Source organism: Pezoporus occidentalis, unplaced genomic scaffold, assembly GCF_034315485.1.
Source record: "Pezoporus occidentalis ecotype Australia unplaced genomic scaffold, CSIRO_AGI_Poc_V1 ctg175, whole genome shotgun sequence".
In the NCBI taxonomy this organism is placed as follows: domain Eukaryota; kingdom Metazoa; phylum Chordata; class Aves; order Psittaciformes; family Psittacidae; genus Pezoporus; species Pezoporus occidentalis.
The window spans coordinates 1,367,868-1,385,264 of NW_026913586.1; the positions used below are offsets into that span (position 1 = coordinate 1,367,868).

Sequence of the window (17,397 nt, forward strand, 5' to 3'; positions counted from 1 at the left end):
GCACCGATCCGCACTGCACCGCATCCCTCCATAGCCCCACGGCATCCCTCCACAGCCCCACCGCATCCCTCCACAGCCCCACCGCATCCCTCCATAGCCCCACCGCATCCCTCCACAGCCCCACCGCATCCCTCCACAGCCCCACCGCATCCCTCCACAGCCCCACCGCATCCCTCCATAGCCCCACCGCATCCCTCCATAGCCCCACGGCATCCCTCCACAGCCCCGCCGCATCCCTCCACAGCCCCACCGCATCCCTCCACAGCCCCACCGCATCCCTCCATAGCCCCACCGCATCCCTCCATAGCCCCACGGCATCCCCGCACCGACACGGGGCGTTGGGAGCAGCCTATGCGCGGCCAAACCCCTCCCCGCGCCATGTGAGGCAGCCATGTGATGTTTATGACCGCTCTTGAGATCCGTGTTCGCTCCGCTCCCGGCCCCCATCGCTTCCTCCCTGCAGGGCCGCGGCTCCCGGTGGTGGTGCCGGGGGGGAAGGTTTGGGGAGCGATGACAGAAGTGACGAGGGAGGTGTTCGGGCACATGCCCCGGGAGGAAGGAGGAGGAGAGGTGGAAAAATTCACCTTAAGGTCGGGCAGCGTGAAGGTGGAGATCCTGTCCTTAGGGTGCATAATCGCGGCCCTGGAGACGAGGGGCAGGGATGGGGTGTTTTCGGATGTTGTCCTGGGCTTTGACACTTTGGAAGGTGGGTCCGAACCTGTCTCTTTGAAACGAAATAATTAAGAAATCGGGCAATTAAACCAGTGTTTCCTGTTTTATTGCAACAGGGCATGAGCTGCTCCTAACAGGCCCCTCCAAATCATGGGATAAATAAATGCAACTTCTGCTGCCTGGGCTGGGTGGTGGAGGGGGAATGGGGACACTGGTGGCTCCAGGTCTCTCTCATGCTTTGACTGGCAGTGAGAGGCTTTTTCTGCATATCTGCAAAGGATACAAGATCCCATCAGGCTATTTTAATAAAAAATCATAGAATTATATGACCACAGAATGGTCTGGGCTGGAAGGGATCTTAAAGCTCATCCAGTTCCAAGCCCCCTGTCACGGGCAGAGACACCTTCCCCTAGACCAGGTTGCTCAAAATGTGCCTGAGCTGTGTGTCCTGTGAAGCACCAGGACTGCAGTCACCTATTCAGTACCGGGGGGAAGCAGGGACACCTCTCAGGAGACCACCCATCCTGTCCCGTTCCCCCTGTTTAACCACGCGCTGTCTTTCCGCGCAGGTTACACGAGGAAGCACCCCTTCTTCGGTGCCGTCGTGGGGCGCGTTGCCAACAGGATTGCGAAGGGGAGGTTCACGGTGGACGGGAAGGACTATCAGCTCTTCCTCAACAACGGGCCCAACAGCCTGCACGGCGGAGCCAGGGGGTTTGACAAGGTGAAAACCAGGCTGGTTGGTCGCGGTGTCCTCCAGCACGCAGCCTGCGGGGCTGTGGCAAGAGGGTACTGGTGTCTTCGCTCCCCACCCTGCGGGGTTTTCTGGTGGTTGTTGGGTTGAATCAGCTCCCAGAAAGTGCTGTAAGTGCAGGGATGGGGAAGTGAGAACCTCTGAGCGCTGGGTTGGCTTGTCTTTGGTGGGTGGCTTAGCAGGGATCACTTCTGTCATCCTTGGCTGCCGTGCATATGGTTCCTGTGCTTCCTCTGTGTTACTGCCGCCCTTGAGGCCTCGTGAGCTCAGTTTTGATGGGGGTGTCCTGCGATGAGGTGCTGCTCCCTCAGAACTGGAGTTGGGACATGGTGGTGAGGAGCCACCCTTGTGCATGCTTTCAGGCTGTTACCTGACATTGCTGTGTCCCCTCGCCAGCCCTTCTCTGTGACCTCCAGAGAGACAATACCCTTTCCCTGGCCTCAGGGCACTCAGTCCTTCCCATCTTTTCCCAAGAGCTGCTGCTGAATTCCAGATACCACCCATGCACTACAAGTGGTAAGAGCAGTGGAGCATCTCCTCTCATGAAAGCCTTGCTGATTAACCTTGCTGACTGCATATACAGGCTCAGAAGTCTCTGCTTGCCTGAAGCCTTGGGCTTTGTTGGATCAAATGCACTTGTAACCAGCAAGCACACTTTTCCCCACAGGAACACACGTGAATATGCTGGTCGAGCTGTTTCGCTGGGTTAATGTTTTGTTTGTGAAAGGACACCCAGGGGCAAAAGTCCGAGTGTCTGATAAAAAACCCTCACCTTTGGGCAGCACGGCGTGAATTGGCATCAGATCAGGATCAAGTGCTCCTCAGCAGCCTTAGGATAAAGGGAGTGACTTGGCTGTTGCACCCCCAAAGAGGACAACTTGGTTCAAAGTTTCTTTATACACCCTGACCGCAGTGCGCTGGAACCATGCACTCCTTTGCACCCATGCTTCCAGGCTGTCTTCAGCAGAGGAGACATGGTCTCTTCCCCTACCTCTTCCCCTTGCTGAAGACATGCCAGCTTGATGCCAACAAGGCAGCAACACTTCCCAGTAAGAACTTGGGGGAAAGCTCAGGCCCCTGCTCAAGACCCCCTCCAGCCAAGTAATGGTCAGCCCTAACAAAAACAAGACACGCTGGCTCTTGGCTGTGACTCATTGCTCATTGTTTTTTCCTTTCTTGCAGACCTAGGTGCTGTGGTCAGTGTGTGTTCTGATCACAAGGGAGTTTGCAGACACACTTAAGTGGTGGCAATATCTGACCGCACTGCTGGGAGGCTGGGGAGCCTTAGAAAATAACACTTAGCTTTAACAGACAGTGCTATCTGTGTGCTTGCTGGCCCTTAATAGATTTTGCTTCAAAGAACTTAAATAGAAACCCATACGTAAAGCCACAGTGTCCCACAGCAGTGGGAGCTGCAGTGGAAGCACTCGGTGCAGGAGGACCTGCTCTGCAGCCTGCTCATCACAGTTTTTGAGCAACCTGGCAGGGGTTGGAACTGGATGAGCTTTAAGGTCCTTCCCAATCCAAACCATTCTGTGATTCTATTTGGCACCCTCAGTTCCCGTGTTTGGTGAAAATTATGGCTTTTGACAAGTGCTCTGAGTTTGTGATGTCTGCATAGGACATAAAAGGGGTCATCTCTAAAGCACTGTGTGGTCCCTCCCCCTAGCTCTGTCCTCTTTGACTGGTAATGACTGTTCCTTAGGTAGATGCAAAGCTCCAGAGACTGGGAACCTCACTTCTTGTCACATACCTGTCCTGCAAGGGACTGAGATCTGCTTAGCATCAGGTCCATGGCCAGGGTCAGACAGGCTGTCTGGACAGCTAAGTTTCCAGTGTGCTGGCTTGCTTCACTCACCAGCAGGTTTGGCTCCAAGCAGAGCCCTAGTCTCTGGCAGGGGCAAGGAACGGAGAGGTCTCAGTTCTGTGGATTAGCACTGACATGGATGTACCTAGCAATACATTTGGTATCATTTAACCGAACCCAGGAGCTCCCTGTGTGTATTTTGTCCTAGAAGCAGCACTGAGTGAGCTGAGGGAGGGGTGGCAGCTTGTTGAGGTGATGTTGCACACCAGGATATCCATGGGAGGGGGAACAAGTGCAACTGCAGGGCAAAAATCAAACACATGGACCCTCTGAGGCATGGAGTAACACAGGCTGGGACAGATCCCCATCACAGCAAACTGCCCTGGCTGTTTGGCTGCCCATTGGAAAGCTTGCTCCCTGCTGCTGGCACTGGCTGACCAAGGGCAGGCTGGTGCTTGTGTTTCCTCTCGGTTCCTTTTTTCTTTTTCAACCAGGGGATATTGGTTTTTAGTCCTTCACAGGGAGACTATTTGGGTTTGTTGGGGTTTTTCCCCTCCTAGGAAAGATGATTGAAAAAGCTGTGTTTCAATGCATTATTCCTTGAGCACCTTTGTGCCTGGGTCCTTGCAGGTTCTCTGGAGCCCCCAGGTCCTCCCGAACGGTGTCTGCTTCTTCCGGCTCAGCCCCGATGGAGAAGAAGGCTACCCTGGTGATCTGCAAGTCTGGGTGACCTACACGCTCAATGGTGAGGAGCTGGCCATCAACTATCGAGCCCAGACCAGCCAGACAACACCCATCAACCTGACAAACCACGCGTACTTCAACTTGGCAGGGCAGGTAAGCGTGGGGAGATGAGCGCCATGGGGGGACACTGCAGGGAAAGAAAGCCTGGGGACCCATGGGATGATCCATGGGCTTCCCATGAGGTGCTGAAACCAACATGCTGTGGGGAATCAGCATTCCTGGGACACACGAGTGAGGGTTGTCTCTATGCATCATGGGTTGGGACAGGACTGAATCACATAGACCTCAACTGAGGACACATTATCCCAGAGCATTGTGAACAGAGACATGAATATTAACTCTCCTTTTGTGTGTGAATGGGGAGTTTGTCTCTCCTGGTCCCTCAGAATATGTACAGAACTGGCACGCCCTAGCGATGGACTGGCATTTCTTAGTTGCCTTATGTTGGCACTTCTGAGACAACACACTGAACCTTTGCTGGATGGTGCTGCTGAGATCAGTGCCTGTAGTGCCAGCCAGAGTCAGTGCAGCATGGAAATACTGAGGTCAAAATGGGGAGGAGAAGCATCATGGAAAGAGGATGTGAGGCAGCCAAGGTGGGGAAGTAGCAGGGTGCAGAGAGCTGCCACATACCAGAGTCCTGCCAAGTAGACAAGCACTGTATTGTAGCTGCATTTGAGTCTCACCCTTTTTATAACCGTGCTTGGAGGAAAAGGATCTGCGAAATTCAATATTGCTGGGCAGAGCAATAGGATGGGATAGTGCACACTTGGATGTGAGACAAAGACCCTTAGAAGGGTTAGTGAGAGACATCCCAGTCCCTCCATGCAGAAGGTCTGCTCAGGCTTCTGCTCTAACAATTCATCCCTGTCAGTGTTCAAGGCCAGGTTGGATGGGGTCTTGAGCAACCTGGTCCAGTGGGAATTGTCCCCATGGAAGGAGATTGGAACTAGATGACCTTAAGGTCCTTTCCAACACAAACCATTCTGTGATTCTGTAATGGCTGTTCAGTTGTTAGCTTACCCTCTGTTTGTCCTCCCAGTGGTACCGTAATAGCCTGCAGCATGCAGCTCAGGTGAACAGGAGACCTTTGGCCATGAAATTGCTGCTCAGATTAGACAGTGACGTGCAGGCTCAGCTTAGATCCTGCTCCCAACCCAGCAGGCTCCCTGCCAGCATCCCCAAGGCTGCAGGAGGGGGAAGAGGAGCGCAGCCAGCCTCTGCCTTGCTGCAGGAGATGAGCCAGGAGGATGGGTTGCACTTCCCCATGCTTCCTTCCCCTTTTGCCCATTGCTGTGTGCTCAGCAACAGCATGTTTTGGCTAGTCTGATAGTCTCGCAGGATTTACAGATTCTAGGTCCCATGGACCCCTAGGATTTACAGGTTTTGGCTATGTTGGTACCTTTGTCCTGTACCCCAAGTGAAGGTGGGATGACAGCCAGGAGGTCCCCCAGGCACTACAAGGTCAGTTGTACCACTGTGGGCAGTCACATCTGGGCTGTGCTTAAAGATGCTTGAATGGTGGAAGGGCTGCAGCAGGAATCCCAATATTTGCCATCCTCCTGCAGGGCTCACGGGATATCTACGACCATGAGATCTCTATTGAAGCAGATTCCTACCTGCCTGTGGACAACACCAAGATCCCCACTGGTGGGTGGTGAGACATGCGGTGCACATGGTGGAGGAGGTTTTACGCATGAGTGTGTGTGGGTGTTAAGGAACAGCACTGCCCAGCAAGGGGAAACACAGGACCCCAGGAACAGGAGGGCCCTCACCCACAGGTGAGGACTCCAGCACTGAGCTCTAGAGCTGCTGGGATCTCTGGTGCTCAGGAGCCCAGCATCATCCTTCCCTGCAAGAGCTAAGCCATCAGTCCCCTCACTGGGACAGGAGATCTGGCACTGCTGGCTGGGAGGCTGAAAACACAAAACCAACACTTTTCTTTCCTGCCTTTAATGTTCTACATGATTAAAAGAGGAAGGCCAGTTAAGGAAAACAGCATGTTTCTCCCCATAAAGGCCAGGTTGGATGGGGCTTAGAGCAACCTGGTCTAGTGGAAGGTGTCCCTGCCTGTGGCAGGAGGTTGGAACATAATGAGGTCCCTTCCAACCCAAACCATTCTGTGATTCTATGATTCTATAAATGATCAAGCTGATGTTAAACAATCTGAACAAGCTGGGACAAGAAACATGTTCCTTATACCTGCAGGAGATCCAGCACTGAGCACATGCCCTTAGCAATGGCCCTGCACTCAACAAGGGGGCACCTTGCTTTGGGTGGCTTGACTGCAACCCTCCCAAAAAACAGCTTCTCATGTAGTGTGACTGCTGAGTTGCAGTAGGAGTTTATCTAATTGCAAAATGATTCTTGATACCAGGTTATATTTGCTTTAAGAGTGAAAAGCACAAAGGGCAGAGAAGTTGGGTGCAGGGCAGGATGTGTGCCCCAGTGCTGCATTGAGCCCCTGGGCGGCTTCTGGTAAGCGTGAGCTCTGCTGGAAATGGCAGGGCTTGTTTCCCTGATGTTCTCACAGGGCTGCTTTGATGAGTGCACCTTCTGGCTTCATGAGATAGAGCAAGAGAGGCTTTAAAAAGGCAAAAGAAAGCTTTTAGCTCAGGTGTCCGGTAAAACCAGCACTACATCTGTGTTCATGCTGTGTGTGCGTGCATCGGCTTGCATCTGCAGGAGGAGGTCTCACAGCTCCAGTGCCTTTTGCTCAGTTTGGTGTGCCAAGCCCGGGCTCAGGCTGGGGAAGACCTTAAGGCCATACCAAACCTACTGCCCTGCTTCTCCACACTGGTTTCAGCATGGAGCTGTTTCACAGCTTCCCTGCAGCTTTTTGCAGTTCCCTCTTGGTGTTTTGGGTAGATGTAGCTGTTGAAGCTGGTAACACTGTGTGTAGTCTTAGCCCTGGGGTTAGACGAGGTTTAAAGGCAGAGCCCCCGCATGCAGTGACTGCTGTGTTTTATCTAAGTGCGTAAATCAAAATGGTTTAATTTTGTTTTTTCAAGGTGTTTTTTGTGCCCCACAGCTGAATTCAGTGAATGTGCTCCTTTTAGATAGGATCAGAAGCCACAGAGATGTCCTGTTTCTCAGGGTTTGCAGAGCAGAACTGGTGCAGAGCTGCAGCTGAGCTGGGTGCTTTACTGCAGCGAGCAAGAGCACAGCACATGGGACCAGCAGCGGGGCTGGGATGCCCCAGCTCTGCCATTCCCAACACCTTTGGAAAGCTCTGCCTTTAGAGAGGGATAGAAAAATATGATTTTAGGGAAAAACTCCCTTCCCTACCCCTCCTCTGCCTCTCTCACAAGGGTTTGGGATGGCTGTTTTGCACTGTTTAGTATGTCTTAGAGTTGTTCTCACTGCAACAGCTTTATCGCAGGATGCTGTGTCTCCACATCAGGCCTTAAAAAAGACTTGAGAGAAAATGCTGGGTTTATTGTCTTAAGCTTTTTTTTTTTTCCCCAAAACAGTGCCCTGAAGCAGAAGGGGACTGGTCCCAGTATGTAGCCCATATGTCACCATTCTGGGAGGTGGGACACCTCTGTGGCCATCTCATCCAGGAGGATTCATTCATTTAAAGACAGACAGCATATGTATATGTATCTTATGCATATATAAATATTAATAGCTAATAAGTTAATTATTACAAACCCAAAACTTATATAGTTACACATACAGGCTCCCCCTCGTGCTTTCTGTCTCCCTGGCTTTGCTTTATCCCAGCTAAGCACAGCAGTGTCCACAGGGGCTGCTGGTAGGACAAGGTGGTGATGTCCCAGCCTGAGCCACAGCGGCCACAAGGCAGCCTTGCTCAAAGACAGGCACCTCAATGATACGAGGATCACAAGCAGGTTAAACCCTCAGCTCACCAAAGGAAGGGATCTCAGCCCTGCGCAGAGGGCAGCACCATGGGTGTTTGCTGGCACGTGACAGATGACACTGCTATTCTCCTTGTCCAGGGGAGGTGGCCACTGTGCAGGGCACTGGCTTTGATCTCCGGCAGCCTGTGGAGCTGGGGAAGCACCTGCAGAAGTTTGGTCTGGATGGCTTTGACCACAACTTCTGCCTGCAGCAGGAGCAGGCTCGACACCTTGCAGCCAGGTAGGCTTGGGACCCCAGCAGCAGTTTTCCACCCCTGCCTGTTCAGCCAGCTCCTTGGCATCCTCTACTGGCATAGAATCATGGAATAGTTTGGGCTGGAAGGGATCTTCTAAGGTCATCTAGTTCCAACCCCCTGCAATGAGCAGGGACATCTCCAACTAGATCAGGTTGCCCAGAACCACGTCAGCCTGGCCTTGAATGTCTCCAGGGATGGGGCATCCACCACCTCTCTGGGCAACCTGTGTCAGTGTTTTACCACCCTCATTGTAAAAGATTCCTTCCCCAGGGCTCGCCACCCGCCCACCGGCAGGGCTATGGAAGTTCACACCACCCAGCCTGGCATCCAGTTTTACACTGGAAACAACCTGGATGGCTCCCTGAAGGGCAAAGGTGCTGTTGTGTACCCCAAGCACTCGGCTTTCTGCCTGGAAACCCAGAACTGGCCTGATGCTGTCAACAAGGTGAACCTCCCCTCACCCCTGGAGCTGTTTGGGTCCTGTGCAGGGAACTGTACCACCACAGCCACCCATGTCTATATATGAACCTCAGGACCCTTTCTGGTCCCTGGGGTGCACTCACAATCACTGACATGCTGCTGTCCCTCCCCAGCCCCACTTCCCCAACACTCTACTCTACCCGGGTGAGGAGTACAACCATACTACATGGCTCGTGTTCAACACTGCATAGGGGGATGCTGACTCCTATCACCGAGAGGGGTAAGTGCGTCTAACAGATTAGCCAGAAATCCTACCAGGTGCTGAATGGCACTTTCAAAGCACCCTGGGTGATGCATCCCATTTGGGAACTTTGTTCCTCCTCTGTGGTTTTCACCCATGGTTTCTGCTGGCTTTAACTCCTGTCACCACCCCTGCCACTGTCTGGTCTGTGCAAAGAGCTCTCACCCTCTGTCCAGCCTCACCCTGGGCATTAGGCTCTATTTTTCAGTAAAAATGCACTGAAAGCACCTTGTTTAGGACATGGCATGTCACAGCTCAAACTACAGCAGGAGAGTATCTATCTGGTAATGGGCATGAGAAGGCTGATAAAGTTGTGGTTGTTCCTTACATCAGCTATTCCCACTAAAGAGCTTTCTGCTGTGTTGGCTGCTGCTCTGTCGCTGACCTGCGCCACAGCTTGATGTCAGATCATCCCTGCTCTTCCCATGACAGGCAACAGGGCAGCTGTCACGGCTGGAGCAATCAAGTCTGACAGCAGCATTGCAGTGACATAGTTACGCAGTGGTTGTACAGAACAGCTTTGCAGAGGATAGCCTGCTGGGATTATCCCAGCCAGCTGCCCTGCCTCCTCTGGTTTAACTCTTATTTTAAAGCCTAAGAGCATCTATCTGCATTATGCCTTGGCTGCTGAAGTGCAGCAGGTGCATCCATCTATAGTTCTGAATATACAACAGCTGAAAGAAAACCATCATCTTAATGTTGTGTTTCCACATGAACTATGCACTATGCATCATTCCCCAAACTCTGTAACAGGGACCTGTCTGATTATAACCTCTTATGTTTCTGATGTTCATTACAGTAGTTCAGTTACAGTAGTTCTGCCACCCTGACCCCCAAAACAAGCACCCTGCTATTCTGACACACACAGTAGTCACACGTTACGTGGCTGCAGTTCACACTACCTAAGGGCTGGTTGTCATTTGGAGGATAGAGCCATAAGTCCAGGAAATGCTTAGTTCAGGTTGTAAACCAGGGGGAGAAGCACCACCACCCCTGTGGGAGTGGGTTTACCTCAGGCCCATGCCCCTTGCCCACCACCCCCAGTCAGGCTGCACATACCCCACCCAGAGGTGCAGGGCCTATGGTCACAGCAGCAGTCATCACACAAACACACCCCTCTCTGGGCATCTTTTCCAAGAGCATGCAAACATTGCATTCACATTTTTTGGTGAACTACCAAACTCGGTTGACAGCTGGAGCTGTGCAGCCCGCTCCAAGGATAAAGACTGGAGCTGCAGGAGGCACGACAGCTGTACAGATTTGGTACTGCTCTCTCTCTGTACCTCACAAATGCTGGCTGTCCTCCTTGCTCAGGTCCTCACCACTAATCCTAGGTTTAGAGGAACCTCAGTCCCCTGCAGCCTCCTCTGCTCCATCTTCCACAGTGTTTCTGGGTACTGAAAAACAGGTACCAGTACAGCTGTCACATCAGTCTGCAGGTTTATTGTGGAGTAGGCATGCCTTAAGAGTACAGAAAAGAAAAAAGCTCATCAAATTCCAGAGCACTGGCATACATATGCCTCTCACCAGGTACACTATGAACTGGGTAGGCAATGCACAACCAGGAAATATTCCAAACACAAGACACAGACTTTGGGAATTTCTGCTACATCACTGTAGTGTCACTGCCCCCCCCCCCCGCACCCCTCCACTGTGGTGACCATGGAATTAAATGGATATTGCCAGAATATTGATCATTGCTCCCAGCAGATGAAACACTTATCCCCATCGCTGAGCACCACAGGACTGTCCAGGCAGACACCAAGCACCCAACAGTTAGAACCAGGTATAAAGGCCAGACAATACTGCAGCATGACAGTATGCTCAGAACTGGACTATTAACTCATACACTGAAGAAGCTCCATAAAATCACTATTAACAGGAAAACCGGGTTTTAAAACTCATGGGTTACCCACAGTGTGACCAAAGTTAATCTTCTTTTTTTCTGCTGTGCTTTACACACTGGAAGCAAACTGCCATGAGAGACATCGTAAGAAGTTGAAATAAGCCTCACTTTCCATTTCAGTGCCTGCTGCTGAAACTGGACTTTATTTCTGCTAGATGTGTTTGCTTTTCTCCCCTCCAGCTATCAGCTTGTTTGTTCAGTCTAACATCGTTTCCAGTCTCTTGCCGGGATCTGTGTCAAAATGCCTTATCATGCAATTCTTTTCTACAGAATGAGGACAAACATAGAGTTTGACATACCTATACACAAATAATTATTTCTGCAGGTGTGCACTTGCTATGAGAAAATAGCTTAATTCAACAAAACCACCTCCAGGATCTGGGCCGCTTTAAAACCGTATGGATTTCTGTGAAGCAGGTTAGAATTCCTGAGGTCAGCTGAGAGAATCTTTCACTTTAAGGAGGAAGGTTTAAGTGAGATGCATAAAGACTAGTAACAGCTTTCTTTTGCCTCTCAACACATTCTCCTAAGGTCCTTCAGAAAGTAGGCCAGAAGACCTTAAAACATCCCTCCAAAAAGGAAAATGTTAAAATGTTTCAAGACACAAGTTTTCTTTGTATTAACAGCCTAAAGAACCAAAAAATGCAACAAGCTGCAGTAGCAGTCATCAAGTTATTAATGATTTATGTTTAGAGATTTATGCAGATGTCACTCTTTTACACAGATGTCACTGTTTTGAATAAAAGTTCATCCTAAGCCTTTGGGCATCTGGTATCACAAGTTGTCAAGCATCAGAGTAATAAGCCTTGCAGAATAGTCAGATCAGGGAGAGGAAATGAATGACCACTAAACATAAGAATAAAAAGTGCATATGCTGATTTTTGGCCATCTGCAGACAGAGATGGATTTTAAATTCCATTTCAAAGGAAGCAGAAACTGATCCTTTCACCAAGCAGCATTCAACAATAACTGTGAAAAGTGACTGCTTGGAGAAGACACCGGTATTAGTCATTCCCATCCATTTTAGACATTTGTCATCCACATTACATGGCACACAGCTAAAATTACCCAAATGTTAACAGAAGCAGCAGGGTTACTACAGAGGAGTTTTAGTTAAAAATACACATTTTATTTCAATGTGCCAATAAAAAAGTCCCGCATTTTCGTTTCACGGGAAGTTAATTCATACAATAAAAAGAGACCTGTGCTAGTCTATTAGTGTGACTAACTCAGAAGATCCAGATCATGCCAAATTTTAGTTGATATACTCCCCTATCTACATTCTTACATTTACAAAGACACCACAAAATCCCTTATAATAATGTAAGCAAAATAACTTTCTTCCTAAAAGATTAACTTTAATCCATTCTTTCAGGACTTGCACTTCTTTGAGGGCTTCCTGATGGTGAACGACTGAAAGGAAAAGAATCCACAGTTAACATTACAGTAGTCATGCTGGATTCACAAATACAAGAAAAAGCAACAAGAGGATACTCAGACTACTCCACATCCTTTAAGCACTGTTTTTATAAACTAAAAAAAAAAAATCACTATTGACAAAGTTAATGGGTTGACAATTTAATGTTAAAGATACTACCTTTTTCTTGTTAACTTTCATATTGTTGCATTTCTCTACTGTTAGTTTTACAATACAATTAAAATGTGATCAAGTGACCTTAATGGAAGCAGGATATTTCTTCACTGTTCTGATACAGCAACTTGTCAAAATTTATCATGATCATTCAACGTTGAGCATTTATTCAAATCCTTTGTGATTGTGACCCGAAAGATCACCAAGGCAAGGCACACATTGTGGCAGGTCTACTACTATTTACTATGATACCTCTCCTCCCCACAAATCCTGAACACCAAATGGACTATTAAAGAACTCAAACTAGGGGAAAAGATGCTGATTCTGTCACTACATCTATATGCAAACACACAGAGAGATAACAATTTACTAATTTACTGGGGGCAAAAATTAATCCTGAGTAACAGCAATAAAACTAACAGGCTCAATCATCCATTCCTGACTGGTATGCAACATTACTCCACTCTCAATTCCCCAATCTCACTGTAGCTTTTAATGAGACTCAAAGCTAATCCCCACATTTATTCTGTGCTTTAAACTCAGTAGTTGAAAGTCTTTGTGCAATAAAACTGTTAGTGAACTGAACACAGGAGCAGACAAAGACAAGAAGTAATGCTGGTATATAACCAGTATCCCAAAGAATTATTACCAGCTATATATTTACCATATATAAAACCACAATCACAACATTATTTCTGTTGAAGAGATCTTGGCAAAATACCTCTCCATTATTTCCCTACAAGTGGCAGTCAAACTCCCCAGCAGAGATCACTGCAGATACTAAACTGCCAGCACTATGTAGTCTACATTATTAGTAGGGAGATGAACATACCTTCTCTTTGGAGATGGTGATCGGGACTTTGACCGACTGTCAAAACAGAATATCATCAATGCAGCTTAAAGGTCAAATTCAACTTTTATATTAAAAACCTAATAAATAAGCATCTTAAACAGCAATGGAATCACTACAGGAGTCTGGCCAGAAGCTCTTTAAAATATTTAAGTTTTCAAATCAAGTTTTACTGTGACAGGGTATTTAGCATGGAGCCTTATTTTAAGCCACCATCTTCAGTAGACTGAACAGGCAAACAAATGGTAATAGAGGCAAGGCTTTGAGAAACATTATCACAGACTCCTGCTGTTTTATCAACAGCCTTCATAAAGCTAAAGCCCTTTTCCTGGTGGATAGAAAAATTTAACACAGCTGAGCACAGACACACACAAAATTACTATGCTGGAAACTACAAACAGGTAATGAAACCAAAGAGACAGACAAGGAACATATTCCAAACAGCTGCAGAGGAACTTCTATCTCAGTCACACCACCACCAGATTAGCTGGGCACACATTTGGGGAGATATTTTTGTAAAGGACTAGGCTCTGTTAGCCATTCAAACCTACTACTGAATACTAGCTACTACTACAGGTTTATCACTGTATGCTTACCTCTTAGCTGGCGAGCCAGATTTTGATCTCCCATGGGACCTAGACCTACAGAAAGAAAAACCATGGCTCAGCAGGGAAGCTGGTAGCATGCATGTTCCCATATTTGAGACAGGAAGATTCACACTAAATGTGTAAGACCTGGTATTAAGATGCGACATATTTTATTGACAGGTAGAGAAAGTGTACCTGATCAGCGAAAGGCATTGCTCTACTGCCTCAGGGAATTTCCCTTCTTATTAGCTTCTGAACTGTTTGTGAGAATGTCTGCTCTTAATGCAGCCGTCTTCTCATCTTCATCTGTCCATTGCCTAAAAACTCCTGTTACTGCTTGCTGTTCCACTCTCAGAAAATACCACCACCTTTGAGCACTGAATCTCCCATCTTCAGCTATGGCCTTTTCCACTTACTCCCCTCAGCTAAAACTTCCCTTTTATTTTCCTGTGTTTGGTTGTTATGGTTACGTTGTTTATTTCAAACAGCAGCCATCAAACCAGAACAGTAAGTCTGGGAATGGGCTGTTGCAAGAGCAGTACCATCTCCTTCAGAGCAGAACCTCAATTTACTCTTGTTCTCCTATGACATCTTGCCCAGGACATCTCATCAACCTCTATCAGCCACACTGCCTGGACAAAATTGCATAAAGCAGACACTGCATTCATTTACTATGGAAGGATTAAGCTACAAGTTGAGAGAATGAATGACATCCTGTGTGCCTTTGAAATTTCATCTTATGGCACATTTATTGGTACAAAATAATTCTGACAAGTATTTATCTCCAATTTAATTCAGCTCCTGCAGGCTGACACTCGTCAACAGAGCTGGAAGCAGCTATAATACTCAGTACTAACAAGCCCTTTGTGACTTGCCTGGCTATAGGCATTAGTGCTTTAATATGCTACCAGAAGGGCATCTGTATCCCTCTGACAAATAAAGGGAAGAATGCACAATCTCTTCTGTGCTATACAAAGAAAAAGGAAAAACCTTTTCTGATTAATTCTAAATTTGTTTGCTATGTTAGCTGTTAATACAACCTGATGAAAATGGTTCCATGATGACTACTGGGACCTGGATATCAGTAATACATAAAACAATACAAGAACAACCACCTTCTGCACTGCTTTTTAGAACTACAGACCCCGATGTTAATGGGGTTTAAACAAAGCTTTTTCCGAAAATCTGAACAGCTGTTAGAAAGCCTAAACAGACTTTCCAGCAACTTTTACTAAGCACTTGCAGTCATAGAAGAGATCTTACCTGCTTCGGGGCCATGTAACAGATCTGGATCTAGATCTAGATCTTGATCTAGACCTGTAATAAAAAATAAACACAAGGTGAAACAAAATCAAAGTCAACTCTATCTACATGATCATTAGATGGCTTAGACATCAAAATTCATCATGGGATATGCAGTTGGGTAAGTGCTCAAAACTCATCATACAACCACACCTGTAAATTCAACTAGGATTATATCAGAGACTTTATAAATAAAGTGTGCTAAAGTCAGATTTCTAGAGGTCAACAGCTTTTGCAGTCTGCCCTCCAACACCTCCTTGAATCCTCTAATAAAAGCAAAAAAACCCAACAAAAACAACGCACACAGGCTATTAAAAATTAACACCAATTACCTTGATCTCTTCAAGGATGCCGATCGGGACCGGCGGGGAGAAACAGACCTAGACCTACGAGGAGAAACGGAGCGGGATCTACGATAGGAAGCTGACCTGGACCTGCAAAGAAGTTGATGAAAAAGGAGTTGCACAAGTGTAGCTCTTGTTAAGCAGAAGAAGCAAACAGGAATAAGAGACAAACTTAAACACACCTCCTACCACGACTCCGACTGCGTGAGCGAGAATACCTTCGTCCTCGGGACCGCGAACGGGATCTCGACCGGGACCTGGGTTTAGGTTAGAGAAAAAAGGTATGAGGACAAAGCTGCAGCAACCAATGCATGTGAGGCCCTGCTGAAGTCAAAACTTATTTCAGACAACTAAAGAACTAGCATCTGTCAGCTGGAAAAATCTCTGGGCCTACTCGTCTTGAGCATTTTACTACCTAGGAAAATGTTAAAAGCTGAATGACATTGCAGAATTACATTAGAATAGAAAACACTGTAATGCGTATTTAAAATAAACCTTGCAAGTTTGCAGGTCGACCCTCTTTGGCCCAAGGTCTAGCAGATCTAGACGATCTAGAAGTATCTATAGCCGATCGCTGCATCTAGGTGTTCTCTTCAATCTAACGACGATCAAACTGACAGCCCAATGAGCCAGGGTGAGGCTTGATTGACGCAAGAAGATTTTTCTAGGTGGGAATGTGGTCAATCTGGTGTTCCTCTTTCTAAACCGGAGGGGGGCCCCAATTGAAAGCCAAATTTACTGTTACGGCGATCACCGTCTCAATTTTTCTGCCCTTAAAGAATAAGGTGAAGCTACGTGTAGATGGCTCGAGGGGATCTGGCCTCTTATGCTGATCACCTCAAGGTCTAGGAGGATCTTAAGTGTCGGATTTGCAAGGCGCCTCAGCATGAAATCTTAAGGCTCGTGACATTCTGAATCAAGGCGACTGACTCAAACGAAGAAACCTGAAAGGTTTTGACCAGGTTGATTATTAAGATATTAACATTTGATAGAAATAGCAACAAATTGTAATATACACCTATACAATTATTCTAGCGTTAAAGTTTAAAGAAAACTGGTGCAACATTGTGTTCTTGGCTAACAAGAGCTACACAACAGAGAACTGGCGAAGCAACCCAGCCACTCTGGCCCCACACGTACCTGCTCCTCCTTCGGCGACTATAGCGGTGACAATCATAAGCATAGTGGCCTTTCTCACCACACTCATAGCATCTGTCGTTTGGGTCAAAGGGGCGCCGGGCAGGAGGCCTGTCATAACGGGAGCGACGAGGCATCCCAGTTGACACTTCCACTCTAACTCTGGAGCCACAAATCACCCTGCAACAGGTTCATAATGCCCCTAAGTTAATTGTCACTGTTTATTGCAGAACTACAAAAAGGAGAAGAAAAACCCCTGGTCTTAAAACCGGCTGTAGCTTCTGAAAACATATGCATACGTACTTTCCATCAAGTCCACGGACAGCATCCTCAGCATCCCTCGGATCTTCAAACTCCACGAAGGCAAACCCCGGCGGGTTCCTCGCAATCCACACGGTTCTCAGGGGCCCGTAGTAGCTGAAGGCTCTCTCCAGCTCGCCCTTTCCAGCGCCCGTGCCCAGGTTCCCCACGTACACCTTGGTCTCTGCCGGGAACAAGGCCGCTGTCAGCGATGGTGCAGGAGCGCGCTCCCAAGGAAGCGGCGCCTCCGCTCCGCCTCACCCCTGGCGCCGCCATCTTGTGTGCGGGGCCCGCTACCGCCTTCACGAGCGGCGGCACGCGCGCGCAACCCCCTTCCCCTTCCCCTTCCCCCCCCCCCCCCGCGACTGCCCCTTCCGAAAGCTCCCCCAGCCTGCCCTCGCCGCAGCCCCCCGCCCCTCACCGCACCGCAGGCACTCACCGCCTCCATAGCGGCCGTAACGCGACATCCTAACGGCTCCGCTCAGCCACTCCTCCGCGCGCACGCGCCGCCGCACGCGCCTGCTCCCTGCCCTCCTCTGCCTCCTCCCTCAGGCGGCGCGCA

At 48.5% G+C, this 17,397-nt stretch overlaps 2 protein-coding genes across 2 annotated transcripts; one reads left to right on the forward strand and one right to left on the reverse strand.

Moving 5' to 3' along the window:
* The first annotated feature begins 433 nt into the window (after positions 1 to 433).
* GALM (galactose mutarotase) lies at positions 434 to 12,404 on the forward strand. Its single transcript, XM_062614377.1, has 8 exons — positions 434 to 706; positions 1,242 to 1,396; positions 3,864 to 4,070; positions 5,546 to 5,627; positions 7,940 to 8,081; positions 8,368 to 8,542; positions 8,691 to 8,797; positions 12,100 to 12,404. The coding sequence occupies exons 1-7, from the start codon at positions 511 to 513 to the stop codon at positions 8,766 to 8,768; spliced, it is 1,035 nt and encodes a 344-aa protein (XP_062470361.1). The 5' UTR covers positions 434 to 510; the 3' UTR covers positions 8,769 to 8,797; positions 12,100 to 12,404.
* SRSF7 (serine and arginine rich splicing factor 7) lies at positions 11,832 to 17,397 on the reverse strand. The gene is made up of 9 exons (XM_062614378.1): positions 17,275 to 17,397; positions 16,839 to 17,019; positions 16,539 to 16,715; positions 15,581 to 15,655; positions 15,387 to 15,488; positions 15,016 to 15,069; positions 13,762 to 13,806; positions 13,148 to 13,183; positions 11,832 to 12,137 (listed from the first exon to the last, which is right to left on the reverse strand). Exons 1-9 carry the CDS (start codon positions 17,300 to 17,302, stop codon positions 12,083 to 12,085), a joined length of 753 nt encoding a protein of 250 aa, XP_062470362.1. The 5' UTR covers positions 17,303 to 17,397; the 3' UTR covers positions 11,832 to 12,082.